Source organism: Scomber japonicus, chromosome 16 (genome assembly GCF_027409825.1).
Source record: "Scomber japonicus isolate fScoJap1 chromosome 16, fScoJap1.pri, whole genome shotgun sequence".
NCBI lineage: Eukaryota > Metazoa > Chordata > Actinopteri > Scombriformes > Scombridae > Scomber > Scomber japonicus.
Window position 1 is genome coordinate 18623021 of NC_070593.1, and position 20392 is coordinate 18643412.

General features: G+C 40.7%; 1 protein-coding gene across 1 annotated transcript; it reads right to left on the reverse strand.

Annotated features, from left to right (window-relative positions):
• Positions 1-3915: 3915 nt before the first annotated feature.
• Positions 3916-12860, reverse strand: LOC128375196 (thrombospondin-1-like). The gene is made up of 22 exons (XM_053335482.1): positions 12693-12860; positions 12516-12600; positions 11612-12171; positions 11358-11436; positions 11121-11210; positions 10902-11011; positions 10431-10556; positions 10008-10104; positions 9715-9888; positions 9459-9635; positions 9200-9373; positions 8818-9098; positions 8518-8736; positions 8305-8412; positions 7738-7897; positions 7514-7632; positions 6891-7125; positions 6558-6785; positions 6198-6469; positions 5997-6094; positions 5765-5904; positions 3916-5657 (listed from the first exon to the last, which is right to left on the reverse strand). The coding sequence occupies exons 2-22, from the start codon at positions 12577-12579 to the stop codon at positions 5650-5652; spliced, it is 3519 nt and encodes a 1172-aa protein (XP_053191457.1). The 5' UTR covers positions 12580-12600; positions 12693-12860; the 3' UTR covers positions 3916-5649.
• Positions 12861-20392: the final 7532 nt, after the last annotated feature.

A 20392-nucleotide genomic window follows, 5' to 3' on the forward strand; every position in this document is an offset into this window, starting at 1 on the left:
AGAATACACAGATGGACCCAATCCACCCGAGGCCCTGCTATTAGAATGTCTATCAAAAGATGCATCACTGCTGGGATGTGACGATCATGCTAATAGGGGGGTTGTAAGGTACAAAATCCTAAGCGATGCAGTTATCAGGGGACACGCTGTAAAAGTTGTAGTTTTATGTAGATATAACCATTTTCTATACATTAAAGGACCAGTGTGTAAGATCAAGTGGCATGTAGTGGAATGGACCTTTCAGAAATGTAATGTAATGCACATAAATATGTCTTAATTTGTGTACAATCCCATAGAAATAAGAATTGTGATTTCATTAGCTTAGAATTTCCATTTTTATCTACATAGGCAGAGCAGGTTCTTTTCCATGAAGGCTGCCATGTTTCACAGCCATGTTTCTACAGTAGCACAGAACAGACAAACCAAACACTGTCTCTAGAGAGGGCTTTTCAGGTTTTTAATTAATCTTGTGGCCACCGTAGATTGTCCTATCCTACACACTTGGAAGTGGAGGATTGGGGGAGGTGTATTCATTTTGTTGCAATCTAAAACTTCACCACTAGATGCCACTATATCCTACACAATGGTCCTTTAACACTATGGGCCCCATTTTGCGGAATGGCCGATTTCCCCCGGGGCAGTCATTTTCTCGCTGTCTCGTTGTTTAAATAGCAAATGCACTTGCACCAGTCTGTGTGTCTATGGGCGTGTTGGTCTCAAAATTAGGTGTGGTCAGGCGCATTGGTGGCGCGTTGCTATTTTGAGGCAGAGGAAAGAAATTGCGCTACTGACCAAAAAAAAAACAAGTCTAAAGTCACTGGCGCATATGTCACTGTTATTTAAGGCGCGCATCATCAAGAGTCCAATATGAATCCTATATAGGCGGGTGAGCAGCGTGCAGACACTGTGCTTTGTTACGCACACAGATGCGCAGCTCCACACTAAACTAACATGCAAAACATTACAAATAAAAGGACCACAATGTGAATTCGTATTATGATGTAGCCTACATCAACATATTAAAAATACATGTTATATTAGTTAGTCATAATATTTAGATTTAATTAACTGAAGAAAAAAAAACTAATTAAATGAGAATGAGCCTTCCACTGTTTGTTTTTTTGGGGGGGTGGGGGGGCGGTCAGCCGCTTGGAGAGTGCCACTGCAGACAGTCCTAACTACCGGATGAAAGGTTAACATGATTAAAACAATTTATGAACAATATTTAACACACATGTCTCTTATCCACAGCTGTTTATACTAAAGGACAGATATGTTGATAAGTCTGTAGCCTCTGAGATGCTGCATAGAGCGCAATGCCGTTACGCACAGCTGCTCACTGTTTATTAAATCAGCTGATGACCCCAGTCTGCTGCAGTATAACCACACACACCTCTACACTCATAAGACTGGTTGGTTATATCTCCATATTCTTCCTTTATATGAATTAAATGTGAGGTTAGCAGCTCATCAGCCAACTTTCTTTTCAGCAAAAGTAATGCATGTTTTATTATTGAAACACATTGCTGGGTAGATGCGCTGTTATAATAGCAATCTACCAAAGTAACAGCGCTCCTGGATATTAAAGGGAATGGGAGATGACACTCTGAGTGGTTTACCGCATGTTACGCCCAAAGCACGCCTATGATTAATGAGTGGACTTAAGTTCATCCTTTTTAGACCATGCGCCTGGCGGAGTGACCATTTTCCACCAGCAAAAGTGGATTTGGACACGCCCCAAAGGCACTTGGCCACACGCTTCACGCCATGCGCTATAGATCGTTAAAATGGGGCCCTATGTGTCAGTATTGGGCAAAAATATTTGTTTGTAGTTTTAACACTTGTTTAATGGACAAACGGGATGAGAATTGTTATTTTTATTCTAATTGCCCTCTATGTTAATAATATGCAGCTGGATTGCATCCCATTGTTTTTATTTGTGTTTATGGCCCTGCATGAGGAAACAGAGCAGCAGGGCCACCTTTTGTATTACTCTAAAGTATCATAGATCAGAACAGAAAATTGCTATCATTAAATTTAATAATTGGGTACAGTGGCCGCAGAATGTTCCACTACACACAAACACATTCAGCTGATAGCAGTGGGTCTTTGGGGTGAAATCTGCACTGTAATGTATCAACATTGATCCTCTCCTATGAAAAACAGAATGTCTGTGTTAGTGATGTGTGGTCAGACGCGTAGTGCGGCTTTTATTGAGGACAGGGTGATGATGTTTTCCTTCCTCTCTCTCCTCTCTACCCCAATCGGTCGAGGCAGATGGCCGCCCACTCTGAGTCTGGTTCTGCCTGAGGTTTCTTCCTGTTAAAAGGGAGTTTTTTCTTGCCACTGTTGCCAAGTGCTTGCTCATGTGGGAATGTTGGGTCTCTTTAAGATTAAAACGTGAAGAGTACGGTTTAGAACCTGCTCTATGTGTAAAGTGCTTTGAGATTACTTTGTTGTGATTTGGCGCTATACAAATAAAGATTGATTGATTGATTGATGTGTGCTTCACAGGAGTGATTGTCGGATCCAGTTCAGCTCCAACCCTTAAAATGCAAAGCATTCCTTTCATTCCTGTCCATTAGTAGGATCTTCTGAAATTGGATCCTGTTTGAGTCCTTTCTAGCTTAATTGTCATTATTTAAAAAAATAAACCACTGACAAAAGATGGCCAGCTTTGAGAATTCTGCTTTCAGTTTGTTTGGTGGATTTGTGGCGCTGTTGACATTATTCCTATTTGCTCTTGCTTGCACAGTATGAGTAGCTCATTTGCCCTGGCTGACCTCGGTCTTAAGGTCCCTCCTTTCCACTCTCCTGGCACAGGACACCTACAGGCCTGTTTGTCTCACTCTTCACCTCACCTACACATTCTGACCCTGACTAAACGGCTGGAATTATCTCACATTCTTTTGGACTGAAAACACGTCAGCCAGGTGAGCCTCCAAGGTCAAACTCCAGCAAGAGCCCAGCTATAGTGGAACCTGCAGCACCGTCTGTCCAGGAATCTAAACAGACACCTCAGCACACGTCCAAAATAGCACTTACACATAACTTTTTCAGGCTGACTTCTCTTAATGAGATAGATACGTACACACATACACACCACATGTGCCATTTTTGTCTATTTTACAAATATTATCTAAGTAACAGACAGAGTGGGAAGCTATACTGCCCATTTGGGGTAATGGAAACACAGTGAGCTCAGTCTGGTAAGAATGAGGTCACTTCTAATGTATAGAGACCTGCAGCATACTGAGACAGTCTGGTTTTTTTGGCATGACCCTCATCGGTGCCTTAGATTAGAGCTCTTTCTAGTCCTGAAAGATCTAAATGAGCAGCAGAAGTACTGTTTGCAGATTACCAGCACCAGCGTAATAGTCAAAAAACTATATAGTGGATACCTCATCTTCTTTGAGTTTTTAGTTTTATGGGGGCATTTTTATGAAAACGATGGAATTTCAATGCACATTCCTTCTGGCAAGAGCGGACCACAGCCAGCTGACGGTGCCGTAACTTAAGTTCACTTCCCTAAAGAGAGTGAATTTATCACTCTGAGGTGCAAAATTCCTCGTGTCTGTGGATCACGTGGAGTGTGATTGTCTGACGGTGTAATGAGATGCCTGTGTAATGTGTAATCAGATCTTTATGGATGTGCTGTTTAAGTAGGTTATACTTCATGTTGAGTTTTCCTGCTGTTGACTCCTAAGGATACTCCCTTCCTCCAAGGCTTCACTAGAATCAACTAATGGATTCCAGTCCAGCATGACGCAGCTCCCTTTGCTTATCTAGGGAGAAGACCTCAAAGTGGATATGAAGTCCAAAAAAGTCAAAGAAAGGGAAGCCTCGATCTTGAACTATTCAAATGACTGTTTGTTTGACAAGTGCAAAAGGACAACATAAGACAGTGATTTTTTTTTCCTGAAGTGTTTATTGTTCACTTGACATTATAAAATAACAAGTAGGAGTATAAACAGCACGTTGGGTAGAAACTATGGTACAAATGTTTATAGAAAAGCTTCACTAATAATTAAAAAAAGACACGTACAAAACCAAAATAACAAAGACATCCTCATGTCAGTGTGCAAATGAGTTTATACATACAGACAGAAACGCTTCCATATGAGGCTACGCTTCTAGATAAATTATTTAAATAGCATAAAGTATATCTACACAAATGAAATAACCTCAACATAAAACAAACATAATAATTTATCAAAAATGCACAGGAAATACATATAGCACAACATAGTCAAGACAACATTTCTTTCATCCTTTACGTTCCTTTTTTGAGCTTCTCTTGCTACAAAAATATCTTATATACAGCAAATAAATGATAATAAAGTCTTGCTAAAAAAAACAAAAAAAACTAAAAAGAAGAAGCCAACCAATTTAAACTCTGTTGCTAAGACAAGTGATTCTTGTGTATTGCTGGCCTCAATACAAAAAGAATTAATGAGGTAATATTTGTACATAAAGGGTTTCCTTTGATTTTCCCTTGTCAGAAATGTACACACATGCTCAGGCACACCAGTCATGCACACTGTGCAGAAGCATAATACTTAGAGATACTGTAAGTGATGCCTATGTCTTCCTTTTTTTAACTGTTTTGGTCAAAAGTAATGCTATATCCTGTCATTTGAGGATTGGATTTCACTTAATTGGAAGGGGTTACTGACAACATGATGAAGAGATACAGAGATGAACGAGAATTAAAGCCTCTATGATGAATGAGTACATAAGCATACTAACAGCCATACTTAGAATGGTGACTTGTAACAGGAAATAGACTGGCCCTTGCTGTTTACGTCCCTTAACATGTTCGGTAAAGGTTAGAGATATTAACATTACATTTGCTTATAATTACTTTCAAAGAGGTGTACAGCATACCTGCTATGGGGCCCTGTGCTGTCCTGAAAATTGTGCTCTCCTCGTTTCTTCTAGTGCTTTCCTGAAAAGACTTGGTATAATGTTTTGGGCCAGCCCTAAGCCGTGGGGAAATAGAAGACCATGTATAATAAAGGCCTGCAAGATTTTGGGGTCATTAAAAGAAATCAAAATTTGACTTGGTTGTCTTCATGACAATGCTTATTGGGTGGCACACATGCACAAACACGCAACAACATTCACTCTCTTTGATAGTAACAGTCAGTCCATACTGCCCATGGTCCCTCAACAGTTCCTTCAAGGGGGCATATTTTCCCCAGCCAAAGAAAGTTCTCCTACTGCTTTCTTCATACTGAAACAAGTATCTTTGAATCCACAGCAGATATTAATGCTCAAAAAAAAAGTAAGAATGTGAAACTCTCTTCCCTTTGGTTCCTCATCCTTAGAGGAAAACCGCCAAACGACAACAGTTCAGGTGTGCAAAGCAATAAATGTGGCCCTCCTTCAACGCAGACCAGAGCAAAAAAGTGAGAGGGCCAATTTCTTCTGAGCAGAGCTGCGCTTACAATTTGAGTTTGGTGCAGAATCATCACTGAACTTTCATTTAAGTCCTGAGGTCAGTTTACCTCATGTTAGCTCATTTGCTCATCATTCCACCAATGTGCATTTCTCAAAGGAAAAGTTAAAAACATATTGATCCAGGTCTCAAATTATATATTCATACTGACAGACTGATACATTCTTCTGGAAGGCTCTGTGGTCCAATTATGTATCTGAAAGAAATCAAAGACAAAAAACATTAAGAATAAAATCTAAGGTGATGATATAGTGCCTTTTAATATGTCAAACCATAACTTCTATGCTCTTTTACATGTCTTACCTCTGCATTCGTATTTGAGGTCCGAGAAGTAAACCATCTCCTGAGAGAAGACATACAAGCCTAGTCGCCCACCAGCATAGGTCTTGTCATAGATGTTTCCAGAATCTGCCATTATTCTCTTGCCCTCATACATTACCACTCTAAAAAAGAGAAATTGATCACATGAGTTCATTCCATGTCATAAAAAACCTAATAATTAAATTAAATAGGTTGGGTTAGGTTTTGAACTCACCTAATAAGCCCAGTCTTGGGTCTGTGGGTCAGATGCCATCTGTAGGCAGTGAAATCCTTCCAGCCAATGTTCTTGGGGTCATGCCAAAGAGTACGCACCTGGAAACAAATAATTACAAAATGTTAAGTTGAGAAAAAAATCAAACACTGCATTCACTTGTATCCTATATGCCTAACGATGACCTGATGAATTTGCACTCACCTGTCCTGCGGTATCTCCAGTGTGCCACAAGGCATTCCTCAAGTGCTCACCAGGCCCAGTGGTGGAGTTAACCACCTTGATAGACAGGCCAGAGTAGCCTTGAGCTCTTGTGGGTGTGTGGGACCAGTAGGTCTGGGTGATCTGTTTCCACATGACTGTGTAGAAGCGAGAGCTGGACTGGTAGCCGAAAACAAAGCCAGCATAGTCATCATCTCTGTCGGTGTTGATGAAGAATGTTCCACTGAAATCCACTGCGCTGAACTCGTCAAAACCTGAATTAAAACAGGAGATGTTTCAGAATTTGTTTGTAGCTACTACTTTGTGTATTCATAGAAAGATGCCTGTTGTCATCTTACGTACCAACAGCAATGCCAGGGTCGCAGTTGACAGTCTGCACCAACTCCTTGCCTTGATGCCGGACCACCCAGTTGGGGTCAATCTGGGAGGTGCCCTTAGGGTCCAGAGGAACCATCTGGAATCTGCGGAAGTCTGTTTCACTGATGGCAAAGTTCTCTGGGCACACATCATCAATGTCCAGAACATTGTCTTGGTCGAAATCGTCTTTGCAGATATCACCACGACCATCACCTGAGAGGACAATACAGATATTTATACATGGAAATTAAAGAGAAGGGGTTTCTCTTTACAAGTCAAGATTTGGAACATATGTGGACCATTGAGAGAGTGACTCACCATCAGAGTCCAGTTGATCAGGGTTAAAGGCCAGTCGGCAGTTGTCTTTGTCATCAGGAATGCCATCATTGTCATCGTCGTGGTCGCAGGCGTCACCCTTGCCATCCTTGTCGTGGTCTGCCTGGTTGGAGTTGGCGATGTAGGGGCAGTTGTCCAAGTTGTTCTGGTGACCATCCTCGTCAATGTCCTGGTTGTTGTCGCACTTGTCTCCTATGCGATCTGAGTCAGAGTCAATCTGTGGGAGAACAGAATTCCTTTATGATGAGATTTCACAAAGAGCCACTCTCAAGACGATTGTCCTCTCATCAAATAGCCCTTCACTGTTTTTCACCAGCCTAAATATAAGATGTACAACTCTGGCTGTGATTTAAATGTAGCCCTTGTGGCCTTGTGTTCAGGTATGTGAGCAATGTCTCTTAAAACAATTGTTCAGTGTACTTGCACCTCAGCAAAATCACACATATTTGTTGGTGAGAGGGAGCATTGCACTCTTTTTTCTCAAAGCTGTCACATTCTTTTCTTTCATTAAAGCAGGTGCACTTGGTGCTGTAGATATGACAGACTGGGCAATGTAATTAAGAGTAGCTTGCAAAAGAAAAGTGAAAGGTAAGATCTGACGATACCTGATCAGGGTTGTGTTCCAGAGGGCAGTTGTCACAATGGTCTCCCACTCCATCTCTGTCAGTATCTCTCTGATCCACGTTGTAAACATATGGGCAATTGTCGTTTTCGTTCAGAATGCCTGTTAAGTCAAAACATACTTATATTAGCCTCCAGGACTGTGGAAATTATTTTAAGGCTAAGGGAAGTCATGAAAACATTGATGGAATAAGGAAAGATCACTTACCATCACCATCAATGTCAACAGCACAGGCATCACCCTCTCCATTATTATCAGTGTCGGTTTGGTCAGTGTTAGCCTCGAACACACAGTTGTCACAGCGGTCGCCAACATCATCCCTGTCAGCGTCATACTGGGCAGGGTTGTACACTTTTTCACAGTTGTCCTAAATTGATGGAGCAAAATAAAAAGAGCAATAAAATTACTAAAATGGGTCAAAGACAGGATATTTATAGGAACTTTCATTTTCATGGCTTGTTTTCCCTCTAAGTTTTGCTGGAATGTGATATTCCACTGCAAGAGAGCTGGTAATTTGTACCACAGCATTTTTCTTGCCAGACTTTCCAAATCCACACTAAGAATTATGGGCAAAAAGCCACCCCGTCTTTATGCTGAAATTATATTACACTATTCCTATACCACTGGTTTTCCACTTTGAGTTTGATGAAAGCACACAAACACTGAGACTTTACATTCCAATTACCCAGAGGAAGGATGGCTACTGCTGATTGCTATGTCTGGTCCCTGAGGAAAGAACGGTTTTAGCTAAAAAAAAATACTGTGATGACTCACCCTATCATCGGGGATCCCATCATTGTCATCATCATGGTCACATTCATCACCCAGACCATCTTTGTCATGATCTTCCTGGCCAGAGTTGGGAAGGTTGGGACAGTTATCCTATAAAGAAACAAAGTAGAGGTTAGGGAGGCAATCATCACAATAATATAGTGCAGATGGATAATGATGGCCTTTTGTACTTCTGTTCATGTGGGGTCTGGCTACCTTTTTGCAGTGGTAGGTAGCATTCTCCACACACAGCAGGTCAGTATTGGGCCATCCATCCAGGTCAGTGTCTTCTCCGCAAATATGGCCATTCCCAGCATACCCTGGCTTGCACTCACATCGGAACATGGATTCGGAGTAGATGCCCAAGTAGACACAGTTTGCATTTTTATTGCAGTTGTGGCTACCATCCTGGCAAGGGTTACGGGGTGTGCAAACCTAAAAAGAAATGTCAGAGCATTAAAAAAATGCAAACTAGCCTTCAAGCCACAAGCATGAGCAGTAAGTAATAATTCAAACCTGTTTTTTGGCAGTCGCCTGCTCCACTCCTCTTCCAAAGGGCTGAGGACCGGAGAAACGTGACGGGCAGGGCAAGCAGTTGTAACCTGGCTCAGTGTTCTCACAGCGATGAACTCCGTTGTGTGTGTGGCAAGCATCAGGAACTTCTTTACACTCATCAATGTCTTTGCAGGTGACGCCATTCCCGGTGTAGCCTGGTGGACATCTGCCACATCTGAAAGAGCCATCGGGGGAGCTGGAGCACTTTGCGCCAGGGAAGCATGGGTTGGAGAGACAACCATCTGTAGAGAGAATTGGTGCTTTAGAATGGTGTTGCATTTACGCATATCTTGAATATATGCATACATGCAGATCTTTTTCTTTAATAATCGGAGATGCTTACCAATAGGGCAGTCTTGCTTGTTGCATACTTGAGACACCGTGGCATCACCAACACAATCCTTTCCTCCATATTTGGGGACAGGATCAGAACAGAGACGTTTGCGGTTCTGGACTCCTCCACCACAGGTAACAGTGCAGGTGTCCCATGGTGACCAAGGTCCCCAACCTCCATTGACTAAAAGCATAATAAAAACAACATTTATTATGTTTCCCTGAATCCATACACTCTAACATAACTTTGACACTGAAATGCAACTTACTAGGACAAGGAGACTTTTGGCAGATTTCGGTTTGACGTCCTTCTCCCTGGCAGTCTCTGCCACCCATCTGGGGTGTGGGGGAATTACAGAGGCGGATTCGGGTGATGACGCCTTCACCGCAGGTCACAGAGCATGAAGACCAGGGAGACCAATGGCTCCAGCCACCATCCTGTTTGACTGTGAACAATACACACAATTAATTAATTGTGCATCAACAGAAAATATTTATTTTCACAATAGTTGAGTTAAGACTTACAGCGTTTGTCGCATTCCTGGGGGTAGCAGTCACGGGTCTGGACAGAGGTGCCCTCACAGTTGCTGTTGATGCGGTCACAGGAGCGTCCACGCTGCTGGATGCCCCGGCCACAAGTCACTGAACAAGGGGTCCATTCAGACCAGGGGGACCAACCATCCTCTGCTTCGTCACTTGCTATAGGAGGAAGACATAAAGGATGAGATTTTTTACCTTGGGAGAAAGACATTGAGAGAGAAATCTAGACAAAACTATGGAAATGACGGAGGTTGCAGTAGATTTAAAAGGAAGCTTACGTGGTCCACAGCGAGGGCAGCACTCTCCATCAGGCACAGTGGCATTAGCACAGGGGATCAGAGGGCAGGAGATTTTTCGGCATATGGTAGCAGAGTTCTGAATGGAAGGACAGTTGAATTAGTAAAAGTACATATATATATAATAATAATAATGTGCAACAGAAAGTAAAGACCTCAACAGTTATACAATACATGAACACCCTTCACTAGATGCTGCTAGAGTGGTGAAAATACCCCATGTTGCTTTGTTGATAGTTTCAAAGAAGTGTTGAGGGCTTTCAGACAGAAGCAAAGTGATGATAAAGGGAGGTGTTGATATGAACACTATTATCATTTTAACTGCTGAGTTACAGGAAATACAGCCAAGTCTTTTAACCCTGGCTTATGTAAAGGTTGCATTCCAGCAGGTGTGATGACACTTACCTGACAGGTGCACTCAGTGCAGCCATCCACAGTCCATTCATCTTTGTCCATGTGCACAATGCCATTGTGGAAGCAGATTCCACTGTGGATATTCATTTGATTTTTCAGCATTGTGCTGTCCTCAGACTGCAGGAGAAAAGAGAAAGAGAGAGACAGAAAAGGGGCTTACTCAAAATGAACGATGGAAAACTTTCACTTTGCCAAGGTTCCAGTACAAATGAATCACAGACCAACACCATGATTAAGACATTTCTTGACTCTAGCGAAGCAGCGCAAATACAACCAACAGCCAACCATATTTGTGTATTCACATGGGTCTCATTATGGACTTGGCCAGCAATTGCCATTACAGTGACAAGTGGCTACGCACTGGGAATGTGTTAACTGGAAGCAGAAGGCAAGACAGAGGGCAGAGGAAAAGAGAGAGTGGATGATGACAAAGAGCAGACCCTGATGGACCTTGGAGCTTACCACTTTGCGGAGCTCATTCGACAACTGTTTAACAACCACGCCGAGTCCCTTCAGCTCCTTAAACATGCCTGCGATGTCCTCACAAGAGAAGCCACAGACAGACTGCAGATCTGGATGTAGAAGAGAAGAGTCCAGTTGATGACTTCACCTCTAAAAGTTTACAACTGACTAGTGAAACAGAGACAGAGGCTTGTCTTTTTTATGAAGGAGAGGTGTTACCTTTGGCTTTGTGGCCGGTGTAATCAGTCCTAATGGCAGGGCTGGAGCCGTTGACTGGGTTGTCCAGGGTCATGACATCAGTTAAGGTAGCTGCAGGGGAAAAAGAGGAGAGAAGACAAATTAATATCTGTTCACTGGCTTGGAAATGGAAGCAGGATGTAGTGGACCACTTGTATTGTATATCAATTTGATTGTATTGCATGTAAATGATGTATTTAATATGATTCTAACACTAACCTCCACTGTTGCACCCCTTATTTCTCAGTACGGTGTCCAGAGTGGTCCCAAAGACAAAGCGCACATTCTGAAGCACCCCCTACAAGAAGATAAATTATAGTTAGACACTTTTAAACATGCATTTACTTACATTAGACATTTCATAGAGGCATAAATATTACAATGTGTGTTGCATCTTCTATTCTATAAAAGGTTATCAATGACAATCAATAGTATATCAATAGTTATCTGAGCCAAAACACTACAGATCTTACCATAAATCTGTCTTTCACAGCTCCCTTTCCAATCCTGACTTTGGCGATGTTTGTCACCTCCTGGGACAGTACTTGATAGATTGGCACATCCAACTCTGATACATTGATCTCTTCACAGCCCACAAACAGTTGCGCACGGTCGTCTTGAACGAACAGCGTGATGTTCTTCCAGTGTCCGGTGGCCAAATTTGCATCTTCGATGGACACGAGCTGCTGCTGGTTCATGGTGGAGTAGATTACGTCCAAAGTGTTCGCTTTGCCATTGGAAACGATCTCGAAAATGGGTCCGGACCCGTCAGTCTTCTCGATGGTTAAAATGCTGCCCCTGGTTTTCTTGAACTGCTTCAGGTTGACCAGGAGGAGGAAACCCCTCTCAGCCTGGATGGAGTCGATGAGGTCCCTGAAGGAGCTGTCGGGAACTGGGGGGATCAGGTCTGGGTTCAGGACTCTGTATGCGGGGCTGTATGGATCTGCGCCTTTGACCAGAGCCACTCCATTGTGTCTCTTGTTTACCCGAGCGAGGTCAAATAAGTCATAAACACTGTTATCATCCCGACTCTCTGTGGTCAAAGAAAAGAGAAGGAACCGTTCAATGTTTTTTCTTTTATAATAAAAATGTCCATAAAAATGCGCAAACACAGAGAAAAGCTCCGACATAATGAGAACACATTCACCAGAAGAATAAGAATAATATAACTTTACTTGAATATTCATTTGAATACTTGTATGATTTATCACCAAAACGATTTTGTGATATGAATTCACTGTAACGTGTATGCCTCAGTCACACATAAAGTCCCTACAGAATATAATTGTAATGCCTACAATAAAGATGCAACGACTTTAAACGTTTTTACATACAAAAAAAAACATTTTACAAATACTTTTTTTTATAAATTCTCACCTGCTAATCTTGCGCCCTCACAACTCCAAAGCATCAACAGCAAAAAGATGCCACACAGCATCATCTTCAAATCTCAAGTGAACTACTGCAACCAAAGAATAACAAACACACATTAGTGGGTACATCAAGGCTGAATAGTGACATATCAATGCGTAATAATAGAAATAGTCTACAAACCTTTAAAATGAAAAAATCCTCTGAAAATAGATTAAAAAAGGAGAACAACAGTCCTTCCTTGTCCGATTATTTATCCCGTCTGTCTTCTTTTAGTTCGTGGAGAAGCTCATTCGTTTTTACTCAGATAGTTGCAAAGTCTCTGTGAGCTCCTGTCCTCGGTTTATTCCGATGCTTGAACTTATTCCACTGATTTATACAGCTGATATGAGCGCTATTTAAACACTTTAAGGACATTCCTGAGGAGCCGTCTGGACCAATGGGATATGGCTGCATGAGAGTAGGACGGACTTAGTTTCTTACCTCACAGCCAGTCAGTGTAATATCCGAGACGCACACACACACACACACTGGGGGAAAAATGCATTCCTGAGCTGGATTTCCATCATCGGACAAATATTTCATACACTCGCCAGAGCCAAGCGGCCGTTTCCGGTCAAATAAAAGTGTAATTATTCGATAAATAGTTTTAATTTTATTTAACTGGCAATTTCTGAAAAGTATATAGATTCATTTTAATATGATACAAGAGCAAGAAGGCCAATTAATTCGACAAACTGCTATTAGAAAACTTGCTCTGAATGGATCTCAAAGTCATATAAAAAATACTAAATTTATTCCATAAACTGCACCCGTGTATTAATACAAGTTTATATTTATGACAGAATATTCACTGGTTCATGGAGTGCTTGTCATTTTGCTATGACAAGTCTGGCCGCCAGGTGACTCATTGAGTAATGAATGTCAGCATGTACTGTTAAGATGAGAGGATAAATTGTCCTCTGTGTCTACAAAGTGTAAAGAAGTACACAAAGTGATGAATTCATCTAAATTCAAGCATTTTCTCATGCTGGAAAATAATCTATTGAGTATAAAAAAAGCCAATGTAGCCAAAACAACACAATCTTTGGTCATACCAGAATCTCATGGGAGATGATCTAAGTCGTGAGTGGGACTGAATGTTTTGTTTCTATTCTAAACATAGAACATTTAGGGAAATTATGGGGGAATGACTGTATCGCATTATTCATTCACTAATTCCATCTTTGTCTATGTTCAGACCAAAGATTATACATGGCTAAAAACTCCTAAAAAATGGCTTGCTTTTGTTTAAATGGTATACGTGGTGGATTCATATTTTCCCTTTTTTTCATTTTCATTTCCATTGTTCATCAAAAATTCAAGATTGGCAAAATGTCATTTAAATATGAAAAGTATAACTTCTGCAGAAATATGGCCAATATCACTGATTTTGTAGACTTTCTACAGATGGCTACAAACACTCCAAGTCATGACATCATCAAACAGATGAAAGCTAAAATTTATGGCTGAGCATATGGCATAACCTTTGACCTCTCTTTCTCACCTTTGCTAGACCACCACCAAGTAAAAACAGAGACTCTGGCAAAAGTAACATTTGGCTCATTTAAAGTCAGTGTTTTCTACCTCTTTGAATCACTGCAGCACACAGACATTTGGATCTAGAGGAAAGCTGGGGAACGAGAGTGGGTGTGTTACAGAGATTTAACTGTTCTGGAAAAATGGGAGAACTGAGGCGCCTACATGCACAGATGACTTACACTCTAAAATAGGGGGGTGTCTAAAAATAGATTTGATGTATGGGCCTGTGATAAGAAAAAATCTGGTTACCTATTCTACAGCCAGAGTATATATACCACTAGAATGCAGACTTTTTATGACCTCTGATGTGTTTTTTTTTAAATACAGGATTTACAACATATGGTACTCACCTTGGTGAAACATAAGCCTGCAGAAAGCGATAAGGCAGTAATGATGCTTCACCAATTGTTCAAATGGAAAATAGGTTCAAGCTTGTGAAATGGGATGGAGGTGGAATAAGCGTCTCTGGACTCATGGGAAATGGTTTTGGAGATATCATAGGCAGGTGTGACTGGGCACATCGCTGTGGGCGTGACCGTGACCTCACAGCGTGGGAGGTATAACTGACAAGACTGACTTGGAGGTGCCAAGTTTGAATGAATACCCGCTAAACTGAGCCAAAGCTGCTGCGGAAAGAGCACAAAGATAGTGAGTGTTTACTCTGAGTGTATACCCTGGCATTTCTTTCCAACTGGGGGAGATACCACACACATACAGGCATCAGTGAGGGTACATAGTGTTCAATGGTAGTGTTTCTCTGCTCTTTTCTAAATGTGCTCTTGACAAAATATCTGATAGTAACAGAAAATTAATTATATAGTTATATACTCTAGTTTGTAATTTACTTTAGTTTTAAAACTTTACAACCCATACCCCTTGTTCATGAAAGCTTTTATACTGTATGTGTTTAACACCCAAAAAAGCTGTTAAAACACTGAGAAACCAGCTCCAAACCACTTGAAACCAGCCACTGTGGTTTGTTTATAATAGGTTTTAGCATGAGTAGCTACAAGCTGGCCATGCAGATAAATAAGCACCTGCAAAAAAAGAGATAATTATATACTGTATGCAATCTTCATGACTATGCTTAAAAGGATGGTTTGACAATTTGGGAAATACACAATTTTCTTACTGAGAGTAACATGAGAAGATTGATACCATTGTGATATTTGTATGTTAAATACGAAGTCCAAAAGTAAGAAAATCCACTTGCCAGCACCTTTTGAACACACATTGTGCCAGTGTCACATTTTGCCTCACCTAGGTTTGAAAAGTACACACGTGTATGACTTTCAAAGCGCCAAGTGGCCAGTGACATCTATTTAAAGTGACAAATGTATTGGCAGGTTGGGTGTTTGGACTGATGCTAACTTGCAAAAAGTGCACGTAGCAGACTCTGCTGCTGGAGACTGCTACTAGCTTACCGCTTCATTGTGGTATTTACTGTTTCCAGGACGACAAAGGTTCCCAACTTTAGGGAACTAGTAACTTTAACACACACCACCTTTCAAGTGATTATTGTAGCCCATATCATAATCTTTCCCTAACCCCAATAAAGTGATTTTTGTGCCTTAAACTAATTTTCATGACTGTTCAAACTGCTATGGCGCCCTGCTGGTACTGAATCTTCATACTTTATACTGGGTTGTTATAGGAACAGGATTCAGACTCATGAGGCAGAACTGATCAAATAAAATAAAAGACTTTACTAGAAATAGCCAGGAGTGCTAAAACTGGCAAACAAGTCCAAGAGACACTTGGGAAATGGATGGATGCTATGGCAACACAAACAAGCTTACAAGCAACACTTTTTAAATACTTTGTATTTAGGAGAACTTATGAGTAATGGCAGGAATCTGAGCAGGGAGATGATAAGATCAGATAAGAATAAATACTATTACTCTACTGTATTTTGCATGGCTGTTTTAATGGCAGCACAAAATATAATAATCATACTGCATTAATAACTTCAAAAACAAGTAAACACAATTTTACCAAAATAATGAGGGCTTTTACTGTTGCTATGTGAGAGGACAAAGGTCAGGGGTGACTGTGTTGCTATGAACAAATACTTGTTTTCTTATCTTGTTGTGTGTGTGCAAGATGGAGAGAACCCAGATGATATAAAACTAAGAGCCATCAGCTGTAGTGATAAAGATTTAACAATTTCTTGTATAATTATCGAGCCTATTAAACCATCTTATAGTTATTACCCTGTGATAATAAAAAATATATAAATCTAAGAGGATTTTACTCATGACTTTACTGTTTCATCAAGACCATTCCTGAGGTGCCAGAATTATAAATTATAAATCTGAGCTCTTTTGTGGTGTATTAAAACTTGTTTCATTTATTCACAATGAGCAAATCAAGCCATTGTGTTTTTTTCCCATCTTTAAAACTGAGTCATATATCTGTTTATAACCGCAGGGAAACACCAACCTGAAGTGATGAAAGATCTGAGGATGGACTGTTTATAGGATTAATATTAGGCAATGTATGACGCTGTAGAACACTCTTATCATTCTGGCAAGTTAAGACTTTCACTGCAAATTGAAATTATATTGATTGATAGGCAGTTTATGACTTATGACTAAGTTCTGAAAAATGTTTAGTCTGCGTAACATGCAACCTGGATAGACTCCATTGTCCCCTGCAGCTGTACACTGGGTTTTATTAGCGGAAGCATTAAACCTGGGGTCAGGAGGTTTTTGGAAAAGACAAAAAAAAAGAAAAAAAAGGAAGAAGAAGTAGTAGTAGTAGTAGAAGAAAAAAAAATCAGTCAATTTGAAAATACAGCTTACCTCAACTATCCCCTCTGTGATAGGGGGTGAATGTTGTGTATGTCTGTGTTCACATGTGCATGCAATACAACAGCTTAATAGTTCAATCACACACACATATCAGTAAGTTTAGAAGCCAGGTGAGCAGTTGGATATCAATAGATAGGAAGTGACAGGACTGCATGAACTATAGAGGGACAACATGTGATCATCAGACATAGTCTTTTCTACAATGCTGGAGCAATAAACTTACAATGGAAGTGAACTCTGCTTCCAAAAGTGAAAAACAGTGATACATTTTTATGAATCACTACAGTGGCTTCAGGTCAGATACTGGACTGTCTCCACACCAAGGTGCTGCTCATTGTTCTGGGACTCAGTTTTTAGGCACAGAATTTCTGACGGACTGAGGAGGTTTCGGAAGCAGACAATGAAAGCAATGGACAGAGTGCACAGTCAGCCAGGCATTTCATGTGGGCTAAATTAACCATAGCCACAGATACTGGATTTTTCCCCCTTTTTTGTCAGAGCATTTTCATTTATTGATTGCTGTCAGAGTGTAAAGAGAACTTCAATAAATATAACAAATAATACTTCCTACCATAACTTTAAGATGTTGGGGCTCTTAATAAAGGTGTGTACTGTGTGTATGAAAGACAAGCATGTACTAACAACTTTTTTTGGCAAGCAGGCCCTGTTGACTGGATAATTCTTCATTCCATCTGTCACAAAACAGCCTGAGAGCTTGAGTAAGTCATGTTTTAGCGGGGGAAAAATTGCAACGGCTCTACAATAAAAGTGGAAAGAGTGAGTAAGAGGCCCCTGCTGCTACTAGTTAAACAAATAACTGCATGAGTCACTGATAGAAAGTGTAGACACAAGACAATCAACCATATTTTCTTATGTGAATAAACGCTAATTTATGTTAAAGCACTGACACTAATGCAATCAGTCTGATTGGGATAAAAGTGATCATGGGGCAAAATGCTTTAATAACGGTAACTAACCACATTATCTGGCAGGAAGGCTGAAAGCATCCAAAGAAATATGGGATTTAAGAGAACTGAAGACTAAACTAATTGTTTAAATCTTTCAGCTGTTCTGTCTCTGGCACATGCCTCAATACTCAAATGATCATAATCCATGCTTGACCTCAGAGGGATAAAAAAGGGAAATATGGATATTACAGGTGGCTTTGGAGCTGGCGTAACTTGGTGAAAATTATGTTCTGTGAAACAATGTTATAAGACCCTGCTCTGTCTGTGGTAAAATACAATTAAAAAAAAAATTCTGTATGTTTTTTTTTTAATATTTCCCATGCACCATGTCCTATGCACCATGAATCTGCCATGTTTGAAATAGGTTTGGCTGCATATATAAATTTAAAAAAAAGTTTCAGGGCATCTGTTATACACAGCAAAGACCCAGGCAGGGATTAGATTTTACTGGGGTGGCATTTAGCTAGCTCATCTTTGGATGTATGCATGGAAGAAAATGATTAATTGGTTGCAGTGAGACTGCTCACTTCCAGCAAGTGATGTCAGGGTCTGATTATGTTGGATGGACGCTGCTCTCTGAAAGCTTGTCTTTTTTTGTAGTGTTTACGGACAGGCACTAAGTCATCCATGCTACTCATCGCATGCCAGTTATAGAAGCGTGGAGTCCTTCATGTTTGGTGAGTGATGGAAGTAAATGCTCACTGCTGTGTTGTGACGTTTCTCCTGCTAAATGCACACCTTTGACTAATGAGCTGACAGATGGAACAGCACTCAATGATAAGAAAAAAAATGTACACAGGAATGTTAAAGGTCCTCTGAAAGAGGTACGAGAGAGAGTGTTTGGTTTGTGAATGCACACAGGAGATCCTGATGACCACACAAGTGGATAATGACTTTTTGGAAAATGTATCTACCTCTTACAACCAACCTGAATTCTAAGGCGAAGTCCCTTTAGACCTCTTAAGACAACACTAAAACAGACTTTTGCTTGATTCTGGACATGAGAGCTTTAATAAATGAAGCATAGCCTATCATATTGCAGTGGTCCTTTTAAATACAGTAGGTTTTCTCCCCCTCTGCTTAGTGCTTTCTTTAGTGCTGTTTTGCTCAGTCCATCGCTGTCCAGTCTTCATTCATTCTTTAGTGTATCACTTCATCAACCTCATCAGCCTGATCAGTCTCGGGCAGAAGTCATGAGCCACCACCACCATCCCCAGTGTCTGGACTACATGGGGGCTGGGGGCATCTATCTTGCTGCTGCCTTGGACTAAAGTTCCTCGGGTCAAAATCTCCCCGTAGAGTCCAAACAACTTTTGACGTAGCTAATCATCAATACATTCGGTATACTAAACAACTCTTGGGAGGGACATAAACACTCACAAGCAATTGGTGATGTAAGTTGTTTTTAAGTATCCTGACGCAACAATGGAAATGTTCAGTTGTTGCCGCTGAGATATTTTTCCGCTGAAATCATCATCTCTTTGTCAAATACATCCGCCTACATTGCATAATGCTAAATTTCACCGAAAATTATAGTGTCTTGTGTTTGTTCTTTTTTTAGGAAGACACAGAGTTCATGTCAACTTACTGGAAGATGAAAATGGGTTGGCTGTCATAGTGGTGGCTGATGTTAGTGAGAAGAAAACCATCATAAAGCACCATCGGAGCCTGTCTCTCCCACAGTTTCTCAATAGGACGTAGTAGCTTTCTAAGGAAAATACCTCACTGATGGTGTTCGCATTGGGGTTCATGGAACAAATCAAAAGGTAACGGCACTATTTCATCCCCCAGCACTAACACTTCAAGTTCACTTTGCTATGCGACCCTGCTTTTCTTGGCTCTCTCCTTTTTAAATTCCACACCGATTTTCGGAAGTGTGCTCTCGCCATATAGACCCTGAAGGATATTAAACTCACAGCGAAACGACCTTCAGTGATGGCAGCCAGGTACAGTAAGGGCAAACCTCTCCATGTCGCCACCTCCCCGGACACTGAACAGCCAATTAAAACACAGCGCTCCACAGGCAGCCACTTTGCATCTTCCACATGAAATCATAAATCAATGATGATGCAAAGAGCTCTGCTGCTTATTGCTGCTTTGGTGGAAGTTAACACATACACTGCTTTTTATTTGGCTTTTATCGGAGCAGTGAGCTGAGCTGAACTGAGTGACCTTTGACCAATTTACACTTCAAACCTGGACAAAAATTTGGCTAATTAAATTAAAACATTTTGAAATTTTAACATAGACTGTCATAATGATGATGATAATAATGATAATAAAAACAACAATAACGACAACACAACAAAGAAAAAAAAGAAGCAAAGAAACCTCACTGAAGCCATGCTTTGCTCAAACACACACATTCTGGTGGACATCCCAAAATTTTTGAAGGATATTAAATCAGGCTGGATATTCAGGAAACTAGGGAAACAGCAAACAGTTACCTATTTACACATCCAAGAGATTCTGAGTAACATTTCTGGCCATCTGATTATATTCACTCTCTTTTTTAGCTCTG